The 12,500-nt window shown below is 45.3% G+C and overlaps 1 protein-coding gene across 25 annotated transcripts in view; it reads right to left on the reverse strand.

Moving 5' to 3' along the window:
- trol (terribly reduced optic lobes) overlaps nucleotides 1–12,500 on the reverse strand; it is a 74,968-nt gene that overhangs the window by 16,040 nt on the left and 46,428 nt on the right. For 7 of the 25 annotated variants that reach the window (NM_001297894.2, NM_001031862.4, NM_001258563.3 and 4 more), the window contains 7 exons: nucleotides 6,489–6,716; nucleotides 5,847–5,921; nucleotides 4,982–5,115; nucleotides 4,820–4,913; nucleotides 3,957–4,343; nucleotides 1,582–3,818; nucleotides 428–1,514 (listed from right to left, as the gene is read on the reverse strand). In NM_001297894.2, coding sequence (NP_001284823.1) covers nucleotides 428–1,514; nucleotides 1,582–3,818; nucleotides 3,957–4,343; nucleotides 4,820–4,913; nucleotides 4,982–5,115; nucleotides 5,847–5,921; nucleotides 6,489–6,716 — 4,242 coding nt within the window. Of the gene's footprint in view, nucleotides 1–427; nucleotides 1,515–1,581; nucleotides 3,819–3,956; nucleotides 4,344–4,645; nucleotides 4,736–4,819; nucleotides 4,914–4,981; nucleotides 5,116–5,846; nucleotides 5,922–6,155; nucleotides 6,387–6,488; nucleotides 6,717–7,051; nucleotides 7,178–7,904; nucleotides 8,139–8,541; nucleotides 8,740–9,112; nucleotides 9,230–9,448; nucleotides 9,535–9,961; nucleotides 10,095–10,276; nucleotides 10,427–10,818; nucleotides 10,990–11,522; nucleotides 11,617–11,983; nucleotides 12,133–12,500 lie in introns of all 25 variants that reach the window. The other 18 variants (NM_001258562.3, NM_001169177.4, NM_001414086.1 and 15 more) reach the window with 12 other exon arrangements.

The following is a 12,500-nucleotide window of genomic DNA, read 5'->3' on the forward strand; positions in this document are numbered from 1 at the left end:
AATGGTCGAAAAATGGTAAAAGGTTACACCAAATCGTATTGCTTTAAAACGTTTACATTCATTAGGGTTCTGGCTCTAGTTCTTCAATTTACGAAGCAATTGTTTTTTTTTTTTTTTTTTTTAACGGACAGTCCTAGTTTCGACCTAATGTTACTTTGACAAAATCTAAGTGGGTATTTAAAATTAAAATAGGCTCAAAATGGGAAAAGGTCTCTTCTACTAGTACATTTACGCGAATACGGTGTATAACCTGGAACTTGAATTGGACACGGCCCTAAAGAACAGTGATATCAGAGATATGAGACTATTTTTTGTAGTTTGATATGCAGAAGATTGGCGCTAAAGGCCAGTGATTATAAATGGGGTGGACCGGCAAAAGGACAAAATGTCATTTGATGAGTAACGATACTTTAAATTCTTCACTCACCGATCTCGCGACACCGATCGCCCTTCCAACGTGCCTTGCAACGACATTCAACGTATCCGCCACTGACCAAGTCACACGACTCCGTGTTGGAAACATCGCAAGGACACAGGCTGCACGATCCGCTAGCATCGCGGTAGTGAAGAGGTGCGCATGATTCACAGGAGGTGCCCACGTATCCGGATGGGCACTGGCACAACTCGATGTCGGAAGCATGCGTAGCTCCTGGCGTCCTTGTGGTCACCGCACTCTCCAGAATGACATTGCCGATCGAAGTGCTTTGTGTGGGCACTCTGGGTGTGGCTCGGATTAGGATGTGCTGTAGATCCGACAGCACAGTCATGAAATCAGACCGAGAAGCCGGTCGTGCCGATTCGCGATCCTGGCGGGTCCATTGCTCGTCCTCGTGCAATCGGACATTGTATTCCTCCTGATTCTCATTTCCATCGGGTCGCGACCAGATGAGCTTCAATCCATTGCCAATAAGCACAATATCGTGGCCACGCTCATAGTTGCCATATGACTCCACTATTAGACTGTACGACAGGCGGCCACCGTACGAGAATAGCTGGTTGCCCAGCACACTTCCCCTAAGACTCCAGTACTTGGGCAGATAGGAGGTGTGCGTGTAGGTATACATATTCCTAGATATGTCGGGAATTAAGTTCTCGGTGTCCTGGACAGCTCCGCTTTCGTCTGTAATTAATGGTGCGTTAAGAATAAAGTCCACCGGTATTAGCTGGCGGTACAGAGCTGCCGAACGACACTGGCTGGCCAATCCAGAGCAGTAGCACTCTTTGCAGCCATCCTGATTTTGAGCAGACAGTCCATAGGTTCCAGGGCGGCATTGGTCGCATTGATCACCAATCACGTTTCTCTTGCACAGGCATTCGTTGCCGCGGCAATCATAGATGCCCTCTATTTGGCAATAGGCCGTGCATTCCAAAGTTTGGTTGCCGGGTGCCGGAGGACTCGGGATCGGGTAGCCTTCATCGGGTTGGCAGTCGTAAATTGTTCCACGGGTGGCATCACCCACATAGCCAGCAGCGCATCGTTCACAGCTAGGACCTTCGGTATTGTCAGAACATTCCTGGATAGATAGATAAAGTAATAGTTAGTTGTTGTCATTGCCTTGGTACTCCGAGGCGGGTACTCACTTCGCAGTCACCGGTATCGCTGTTGCAATATTTGGAATGTCCATTGCACTCACAAGGCCTGCAGAGTCCCAGATAGATTCCGCCCTCCGGATCGCGGGCATAGCCAGGAGCGCACTGCTCACAAGAAAGACCCAAATAGCCCTCGGGACAGCGGCACTGTTCAACTTCGACGGCACGTGGAGTGCCAAGGTTCGTTGGAGTGGCAACGTCCAAAGTCACCTGTCGCAACGAGGCCTCCTTGGTGCTAGTGGTGTATGTGGCCTTTATGTAGATGGCCGTAATATCGCTAAGTGCCATCAGAACGTGCTCACGGTTGGCCACAACTTCGTCGCCGCGCTGCCAAGCACTTTCCTTGATTTCCACGGAATAGGTGTTGGCCACACTGGGCACAACCTGGGATTTCCTATAATGGATGAGCCTTAGATCCTCGCCACTCTTGATCACCACATCTGGGGCACTGTTCCGAGACATAATGCCGTTGGGCAGGGGACTGTAGCTTAAGGTGTAAGTCAGCTTGCCTCCATATGAAGAAAGTTTGTTTCCCAAAAAGGCGGCTGGCAGACTCCAGTAGAGCGTATTTCCAGATTGATCAGCCGATCCTATAAAGCTTAACGCATTGGGTTCTGCGGCCATTGAGACAGGTACGGTGTCTGGCGTGGGTTGCATGTAGTTAGTAACCAAAACAAATCCGTGATCGACACGAGATCTTCCAAACGTGCTCGTTACTTGATCGCGATACCACGTGCTACTATCACAGTCCAAGCCCACTCCGCTGCAGAAGCACTCGATGCAACCGGTATATGTAAACGAATTGAGGTGGAAACTCTTTGATTTGCATGTGTCGCACTGTTCGCCAATTACGCTATCCTTGCATTGGCAGGTTCCATTGCTATGAACGGAGTAGGTGCCATCCACGTTGCAGGAAGTATCGGGTATTCTGCGGCAAATTCCTCCCGCAGCCAAAGGATTGCCCTGGTATCCGGCGGCGCACTGTTCGCACCGCCTGCCTGTGTAGCCCTCATTACATCGGCAAACCACGTCGCCATCAGGACTTTGTTGACAGCCGCTGGCAAAGTTATTGCTGCCGGTTAGTGGACATGGGCACTCCTTGCAGGGCACACCACGACGGGGATCTCCATAAGTTCCGGATGGACAAGAATCAGGGATGAACGGCACACAGTGACCCAACCATGGTCCACCGGGCTGTCGCACATAGCCGGAGGCACAGGACTCACACGAATCACCAACATAACCAGGTGGGCACTGGCACTTCTCCACAAGAGACGCACTACCCAGTCCCTTATCGGCAGTGCCTGCCGAATCCAAGGCAATATTTATAAGATCCACTTCGCGAGCGGTGCTATCCAGATATCCGAGTCGGATCAGGATATTGTCCACATTGGCCAGAATCATCATGATCTCCTCACGCGACGCCTTGCGACCATCGGGCTTTTGCCATCCACCTGGCACGAATGGAATGCTCACCCTGTTGTTTTGACCCGGCTGAGTGCGAACTCGATAAGTTAGTGTAAAACGATTGCCAGTGATTATTACATCTGGACCGTTGACGGGTCTTCCGCTGCCGCGGTAGTTAACCTCGTATCGTAGATTTCCGCCATAAGACTTTAGCTGGTTGCCCATGTAATCCGCGGGCAAGGCCAAATAAGGCGTCTCCCGGCCGCTGAAGTGAACATTGGTGGCCCTGAACTGAACGCCATGTAGCAGTGTGAGCAGATCCTGTCCTGGCGCTGCCTCATTGATCACAATCTGTCGAAGTGGACTCAGCTCAACGCTGACAACGCGGTGTGAAAGGATCGGCGGGTGGATGGCATATGTAAATAAGTTGGCACTGTCGCAGGCTTTAGCTACTCCGAAACAGAAGCACTGGACGCACTCCTCCGCTTTGCGGGCTAACATATTGAAGAATCCGGCCTCGCACACATCTGTACGCACTGGTCTAACGGTAACAATGGTGTCCGGGTTCACAAAGTGGGTGCCGCGTGTGTTAATAATTTCGCACGAGTAGGCTCCACTGTCCTGCGGCCTCATGTCCGGACAACGAAGTGTTCCCGTTCCACCGTAGCTCTTTGACTCGCACTTATCGGGCACATGACCCCAGTTCAGACGCCATACAATTGTGGGAGTTGGGGTTCCGGTGGCCACGCACGTAAGCTCGAGCACCTCATACTCCAAAAGGGAAACAGATTGGGGTGGAGGGCGGATTGGCAAGGGTGCCACTGCGAATAAGAGAGGTTTGCACATATAGTAACTATAAATGGAATCTTCAAAAAACAACTGACGACTATATTCGTAACGAAGAACCACCATTTGCTTAAATGTTGGCATGCAACATTATCTATCCTACGAATACTTACTGCATCCAACTTCATCGGTACCGTCCGTGCAATCAGGAACATTGTCGCACTGGAAGCTCTTGGGTATACAATGACCACTGCGGCACTGGAATTCATTATAGCGGCAGGGAGCGCCACTTGGCTCCGGATCGCAGGAGGTCTCATCGGAATTATCTCCGCAGTCATTCTCGCCATCGCATCGCCAGGTGCGGTCCACGCACTTCGAGTTCGAGCACATGAACTGGTTGGGCTGGCACTTGAGACCCAAACTGCAGCTTTGCTCATCGGAGGCGTCCGAACAGTCCGGATTTCCGTCACAGATGGACGACTTGTCAATACATTCGCCGTTCATGCAGGTGGCCTGATATTCCGTGCAGGCTGATTCCGGACGGGATCCAACGTCGTTATCTGGCGAGAGGAAGGTGGGGGATAAAAAAAACCGAGTGTTATATATCTAGACAGATCTGACGAGGTCTAATGGGGCTGGCCAGCTTACCAATAACAAAGCCAAGCGGCAACGGAAGAATACAAAAGTTATTAAAGATTCTTGCTAAATTCTATTCGGTCAAGGAAGTAATCAACACTTATCGATTTATTGCTTTTCTTCAAGGTGATCGTGGTATATTAATTATTGGTAAAAGTTCGATTTTCAAAGTGTTGGTTACCTCTTGGAGACCAGAGTCAACTTCAAATGGCCAATATAACCCTACCTAGTCCGAAGAACTCTAGATCGATGTGCGGCACTGTTCCATATCGTATGCGATTTGAACGTATCTCCTCGTACTTGTTTTCGCCCCAGGCTGCATCCATGGATTGTACAATATCTTTTACCCTTAGAAAACCCAAGCCCAGCACTCAGTTCAACTCAGTAGACTCATACTCACAGCGCTCGACGTTGAGGTTCACGGTGACCTGCTGGCCGGGAATATAGCTGGCATAGCCCACAGCCTCGCAAACATATGTGCCGGCATCCTCGACCTAAAACATAAGTAAATGCAACGTGTTTAATTCGTGGTTAAAAGTTTGATTGGGAAGTGGGAACTTACCCTAATGTTGGGAATCTCCAGGCGGCCGTTCCGATCGGTGAAACCAGGTGGCAGTGGTCGTCCGCCTGGGCGGGACCACTTGACCTTGGCGCGTGCGGGTCCTTCATCTCGGCAACGGAAGATGACCTCGCGACCTGTGGTGCAAAGGCTAATTAATGGGGTTCAAGTATGCATTGAACGGCAAGGACAAGCAAATCAAGGAAAATGCAGTAGGCTTGCGAGACTCAAAAGTTGATTGTAGTGGGATTTACGAATATGATATACGTGTTCTAGTTCATAAAATTACATTAAAACAATAACTGATAGAAAATATAAACGAATGGATATCTAAAACTAAATACAGGAAAATAATTTTGACAATCAGCTATTCATAAAGTAATCCTCACTCGTATCATACTGAAAAAGAATAGTATTTATCTTAATAATAATCATAGATATAAGGGGGTTTTCTAAGGAATTTGTGTTTGAAAATTTCGACTTAATGTACAACTCCACTTTTGGCCAAATTTGTTCGTGCAATTTCGATGTGCTGGAGGTGCTGGGATCCATGTGCTCATCGACACTATTGTGTCTACTATTGGATATGCATACACAGTGATTGTAGTTAGGCCAACTTACCCTCCCTAATATATCCTGAGGTTTTTATATATTATTTGGTTTATAGAATTTGATTGGGTTAAGCATTAACGAGAACAGAGAACGGCAATTAGGGTTTTACAAACAATTTTAAGTATCAAAATAACGAGACATAAGATTAGACAATGTCTCCCGGCACATTTAACAGACAGAAGATTCATCTCATTTTTATTTTTTTTGAATTTCCAATAAAATGAAAAACAATGCGAATTAATGTGGCAATACTTACTCTCCTTGATGATCTGGCTGTCGGGATAGGTCTTGAGATTCAGTTGGTTCGGTCTGCGATCATTACTATCGGCGGCTGTTTTTTGAAAGGAATAATGCAAACTCAGAATTAGTCTGGTATTTAAGTCGGTTTATCACTCGATTATGGTTATGGATGTGTGGATCAAGAGGGGATAATAAGTTTGATAGACAGATGCGTGGTAGCCAAAGCCCTCGATAGCAGTTAGTAGCTACTTTGGGATAAGTCAGACAGTTAATTATTAACTTTGGTTCTGTGGCATCTCGGTGGTGCAGTGAGCCATCCACTTACGATCGATATCGTTGCTAATTTGACCACAATCCGCCTCATCGCTACCATCATAGGGACAATCAACTCGTCCATTGCATTTGAGACCCAGCGAAATGCAGGGACCATTTTCGCATTTAAATGAGGTTGGCGGGCAGATGATTCTCAATGGCGTCATGGCAGTGGTGCTGGTCGTGGAGGTGGTAAAAACTCCAGTGGTTTCCAGGCCTTGACTGACCTCTGTATGACGATGACCTTTTGGCATGTATAAGCGAGCAAATGAAGCAGTGTTCGGCGATGACGATGATTCTGGTCTCGGAGTCTAACGTTTGGCGACCATCTAATGTTCGTACTTACCGCAATTTTGCTCATCGGAGCTATCCTGGCAATCGGTTCGTCCGTTGCATCGCACTGAGGAGCTCACACACTGGCCACTATTGCAGCGGAATTGATTGGGCAGACACTCCTGGGTTCCACCACAGTTGAGCTCATCGGAGTGATCACTGCACTCGGAATATCCGTTGCAGGGAGCCGATCCGGAAACGCAGTCACCATTGTTGCAACGGAATTGGTTTGCGTAACAGCCTGTTGGTTAAGGTTAAAATACAGATTAAGTTCAGGCAATCGCATAGGTTTTGCTACTTCTGAAAGGGTAACGGTCTATTATATCGGACTTGAAAAAAAATTAAAAGTATCAAAAACAGTGCATACAATGTTCAGAGCATGCAGTCGGACTTACAGCAAACTTAAATACCTATTGCGTAATAGCAATTATATTGAATATCATCGATTAATTGTACTATAACAAATAAATTCTAAATAAATCCAAATATTATAATCGCTTACAGCTGTACAGCTGCTGCGTGGGCAAACGTAAAAAAATATATAATTAAATCAACTGGATTTTGTGTTTTATTAACCAATGCAGTTCTGCTCATCGGAAAAATCGCGGCAGTCGTAGTAGCCATCACATTGTTGCGTTGCATTTATGCAAAACTGACGATCGAAGCAGAGGAACTCGTTATCCTTGCACAAGATGGCAGTACCTGTATACGATATTTGGTTGATGGTGTGCAATGTGCAGTTTGGTGTGATATTGGCGGTGCAGTTCAAGTGAATGTAATATGTAATTTGCGCAAATAAATCAATATTATAACATTATATAGTCACACGATCAAAAGCAGAGTGGAGAAAGCGTGAGAGATAGAGAAACGAGGTGAGAGACGAATAATAGAGAACGAGACAAAGAGAGAGAGAGAGATTAGCAACTGAAAAAGCACATAAGATATATTGGATGCAGTACGATGTTTGGGTGCAATAACTGTGACCCTGTTATATCCTTATATCTAACATCAATTCAAAATGAAATCGGAACCATGTCAGGCCATATTTCGGTGTTCTTGCTAAAAGATATGATTGGTACAATAGACAAATGATCAAATTCTGCAAATCTAACAGATCTAACTTCGATATATGTATGCACGTTTTTATTAAATGGAAAGTGTTAATGTATTAACTATCATTAGTGCTGCTCAAAAATAGGCGCTGTGCTTATATTTACGAATACACAGAAAAAGTGCTTACGAAACGATGAGATCTATCTATCTATATACACTTAGACTGTGGTGGACTTGGTGGAATATTAAACCAATTATTACTTGCAGATCACCACAGATCTGAGCCGAATACAATTTTACGATCGCGAGCCCTGATCTCAAAATCAAAAGAAGCTGGTCGAATATGGCACATGGAACGATGGAGACGGAGACTTACAGTTGGCCTCATCGGAGCCGTCCTCGCAGTGTCTGTGCCGATCGCATCGTTCACTTTCCGTATAACACCGGCCACTGGGACACTGGTGTTGCGGACATGGCAGTGAACAGCCCACCTCATCACTACCATCTGAGCAATCCACGTGCCCATTGCATCGAACGGATCGATTGTAGCACGACTCATCGCAGTAGAACTGTTCCGGACTGCAGTCGCTGGGCTTGAGTCGGGTGGTGGCTAAATGTTCAAATGGCATCGGATCGGTAGGCATCATGCAGGGTGCGTTGTATGTGGTTTAATGTTTGATGTGTGGATGACGCAGCAAGAAAGAGAGACAAGAAAGCGTTGTGATTAAGCTAATGTCTTAGCTGGAGCAGCTCCTAAGTCTAGGGGCACATACAAACCTGGATTTCCGTTTGGAGAGACTTACGTAACTACTATGTATAGATATCGATATTGACGAGGGGTCAACTTGATCTCATTTAAATATTTACGGATTATTATATTCTTAAGGAAACTGTGTATTATGAGTTAAGAAATGAATGAGTTCGATCATGGGACAAAAGATCAAATAAACCACCAGTATATCTTTGTGTATGCTAAGAAAAGAGTGTGTCAGTGGAGGACTTGACTCGTTTACCAGTGCCAAAGCAAACGCTGAGTTCCTCATCGGATCCATCGGAACAATCCTTAATTTCATTGCACTGCAAACTGCTATCGATGCACTCGAGATTCGCACACTGCCATTCATGGGGGCGGCACGATTTTGGTATAGGATTGGGGCCCAGTTTTGGTCGTATAACATTCACATTTTGTGTGGGATAGTGGTTGTTGGTCTCTGTGGTGTTGAATGCGTGTGTGTGTGGCGTTGATGTTGGTGTGTAGGTTAGCAAAAACAATGGAACGACAAAACAAGACAAAACCGTAAACGACGAATGCTGGGTTACAGATGTTGATATGATATGTTGATATTGCTAGTTAATAGAAAAGCATTTAAGTTTTCAATAGCAGTAGCATAGGTTTGCTTTCAGATTGAAGTCAGAAAAGATTTTTACGTTCGGTCTTTCACAATTTCAAGTTGAATGCTATTGGAAGGCCTAGTCGTGTAAGAAGGAAATTAGAACTGGGCAAAGGGTGCTTTAGTTGCACATGAGTACAGTCAGAGAGGAGTAAAGTGAAAGGATTACAAGAATACAGGTTGAATTCATTACCCGGACAGTACATCTCGTCATAGCCATCGAGGCAGTCGCGGATGCCATCACACTTTATTCTCCGACTGACACAAGTGCCATTGCAGGCTAGTTTGTTAGGTGGACAATATATCCTTGCTTGAATGTGGAAAGATAATTTCACCATGAGAATTCATTTTCAAAGAACCAAGGCCGGTTTTCACCGAGTCGAAGCCAATCGAATAGAATCTAAGAACAAATCAAGCATACCAAAAGCAAAGCAGACTAACTAAACTAAATCTACATTCTTGGGCAGTGCAGGGGATTCGGGACTTGGATTGGAACCATGGATTCCAATTGCTTTTATACTCTTCTTACCGCAGTGACGCTCGTCGCTGCCATCGGCGCAATCGGCGATGCCGTTGCATCTCTGATTATCGGCCACGCACTCGCCGGTGTTGCAACTGAAGACGATGGGCGATGTGTTTCGGTTAGCGATGGTCGACGGTGAGTGATGTTCATGTTCGAGTAGTATAGTGGATGATGTGGTTTATGTGGTGTGTCGTGTTTTGTCGAAAGAGCCATGACATGAAAAACGTAGAGAAATGATTATGATATGGAAGATGTAGAACGGAGTGGATAGGGGATGCGTAGGACCTATACCATAATCGATGGGTGGTTAAATTATTATATAAACTTTGATCAATTTCGACTTTAGTTTCATACCAAGTACCAAATCAAAATAAATAGGGACAAATTGTTTCGGCAAGATATTAAGAAACGTTTACGTTTAACATACGATTCAGCCTTGGCAATCAAATGGATAGGTGTGTGTGTGTGTAAGAGTGGGGGTGAGTGGGCTTTGGTGGGTATATGATTTTGTGGTCTTACAGGTAGGCGTCTTCCCGGCAGAAGGTGCAGTTGCGCTCATCGCTGCCATCTTGGCAATTGGGTATTCCGTTGCACAACTGATCGCGGGGCAGGCAGTAGCTATCGCATTCGAACTCAGACTCTAGACAATGGTCTGCGAATGATGAATGATGAATGGTGAATGTGAATTTTGGACGGGGGGGTAAGGAGGTGCATGATATTGAGCGCATGTGGGTGATTGGTTTGTTTGGTTGGTTGGTTGGTTGGTTAGATGGTTAGACTTAGCACAAGTAGCACCTGATGCCATTTGGTTAGCCCCGATTCGGGCGTCTTTACCTGTGTACGACTGACATTCGAGCTCGTCGCTCATGTCTTCGCAGTCTGCATAGCCATCGCATTTCTTCTCTAGCGGCAAACACTGACTGTAGTCACATTCAAACTCAAGGATATCACATTCATTCAATGGATTGTTGTTCGGGTCGGTGTCTGTTTTACGATGTTAACGTGTGAATGTGTTTTTGGTATATGAAAAGTTGGAAAGATAAATAAGATAAATGTTATGATCACTGATGAGGCGCGCAGACAAGTCGATAGATTCGTATCAGGCGGATAGATGCAATTGCGACGAAAATAGTATCACTTTGGGTTCCTGAAAATTTGCAATAAAAGATTACATCTCAAAGCAATTTATAGGGCGTTTCTGTTGCTATATAGCTGCACAACACAAACGCTTTTCTTTTTTTTTTTTTCTTCTAAACTGCTTTGGTAACAGTAATTTCTCATTGAGATTTTCTTTCGGAATTCCCGGCTATTTTAACCGCAACTGCAGAGAGCTATGAATGGTGGAGTAAAGATGAAAGATGGGATCTATGGGCTACCGTAGGTGTCTTCGTAGTCATAGATGCAGTTGTATTCGTCGGAGGCATCGGCGCAATCGTGGATGCCATTGCAGCGCTTGTAGCCGGAGATGCAGCTTCCATCGCCACATTGATACTGGCTCTCCAGGCACTTGACCCCCAAACGAGTTTTATTTAACCTTCCATGGAGGTCTGTAGATCGAAGTTTTCAGGGGCGGGCGCGGTGTGTTGTGCGATAGCGGGGATAGCAGAGTAATACGTTTCAGGGTGTCAAAGTACGGGATAGATTTTTACACAGGACATTTGTTTTTTTTTTTTTTTTTGTTGGACGAAGAGAGAACAAAAGAGAAAGTACAGTTAGCAACAAAAGTCGATACGAGGGCGTATTGTGAAATGGTGTAAACACGGCGGGCTTGGCACTATCAGTTAGCAGTTAAACCAATTGGAATTGCTTTCTAACCTACATATGTTGTTAGCTTAATCTAGAGTATTATTGTATTGTATTAAATCAAAACAATAGCTTGTTAGAGAGATGAAGAGAATAGGAGAATCGTTGATGAGAAAGGCAGCGATGATTATAAATGGCTGGTTTCATACTGTTAATAACTAATTTAATTAATTTTAAATACACCCAATTCGTGTTTAATCAAATTGGATGAGACTTTAGCGGTTGATAGAAGCCCCGAGTGACAAATTATGCGTAAAGAAATGGTAATGCTACTTACGACATGCACTCTCATCGCTGCGGTCGTGGCATTGAGGTTTGCCATCGCACACCTGGGATTTCGGAATGCAGCCTCCGCCGCGCTGGCATTTGTACTGCAGAAAGCATGAGAATGGGTGTGTATTTCTACTGGCGTCTAAGGTGGGCCCTATATCGCAGATCCCACCTCTGACAGCTGCGTGTGTGTGTGGGGATGTGGGGATGTGTGGGGATCAGTGTTTAATATATAGTAAATAGTGCTTATTATTATTGTTATTATTATTATCAAATCGTTTTGAATTTAAGGATAATCCGTTCATTGTATCCTTTTGGATCACATCGACTGTTTTCCATTTCGTTCTACCTAACAAGCACTAAGTATGTATATATTTTACACGGGAAATGTGTGAATGGGGCTGGTCAGTGCGGTGGGTGTTGGCTATTATATATGAGCGGCCGGTGGGTGGTGGGTGGTGGGCTCACCTTGTCGCCGCTGCACTTGCACAGAGCGTCGTCCTCGTCTTCATTGCGTCCGCAGTCGGGGATGCCATCGCAGACGCTCTCAATCGAAATGCAATCGCGATTGTGGCACGCGAATTCGATGTTTTCGAGGCATGTCTGGGGTGGGCTGTCTATACGTGCGGCGTTATTTTTGTTTTGTTGGGGGTGTTGATGATGGGTGACACAACGGGGCATATGTATAATCGCAATGATAATAAAACAAGCCATAACGAGAATGGAAAGAAAGAGAGGAAGCGTGAGCGGTGCATGTTTATGTACAGGCATGAGCTGTATGAGGCATATCAATTAAAAGAGTTTATAAATTAAATGCTTAACTAACTAAATTGTAATTGTGTGTGTGCGCTGGGGCTGGGATGGTTATAGCTAAAGTAGGTTTCTATGTTCCAAACGTGGCATGCTCTTTTACTTAACCCAACGCTTCCTAAACCATCAACGTGACTTCGATTTTTTTTTTTTTTTTTAAGGTAATGTTACCAAT

The sequence above is a fragment of the Drosophila melanogaster genome, chromosome X (genome assembly GCF_000001215.4).
Source record: "Drosophila melanogaster chromosome X".
NCBI classification, from domain to species: domain Eukaryota; kingdom Metazoa; phylum Arthropoda; class Insecta; order Diptera; family Drosophilidae; genus Drosophila; species Drosophila melanogaster.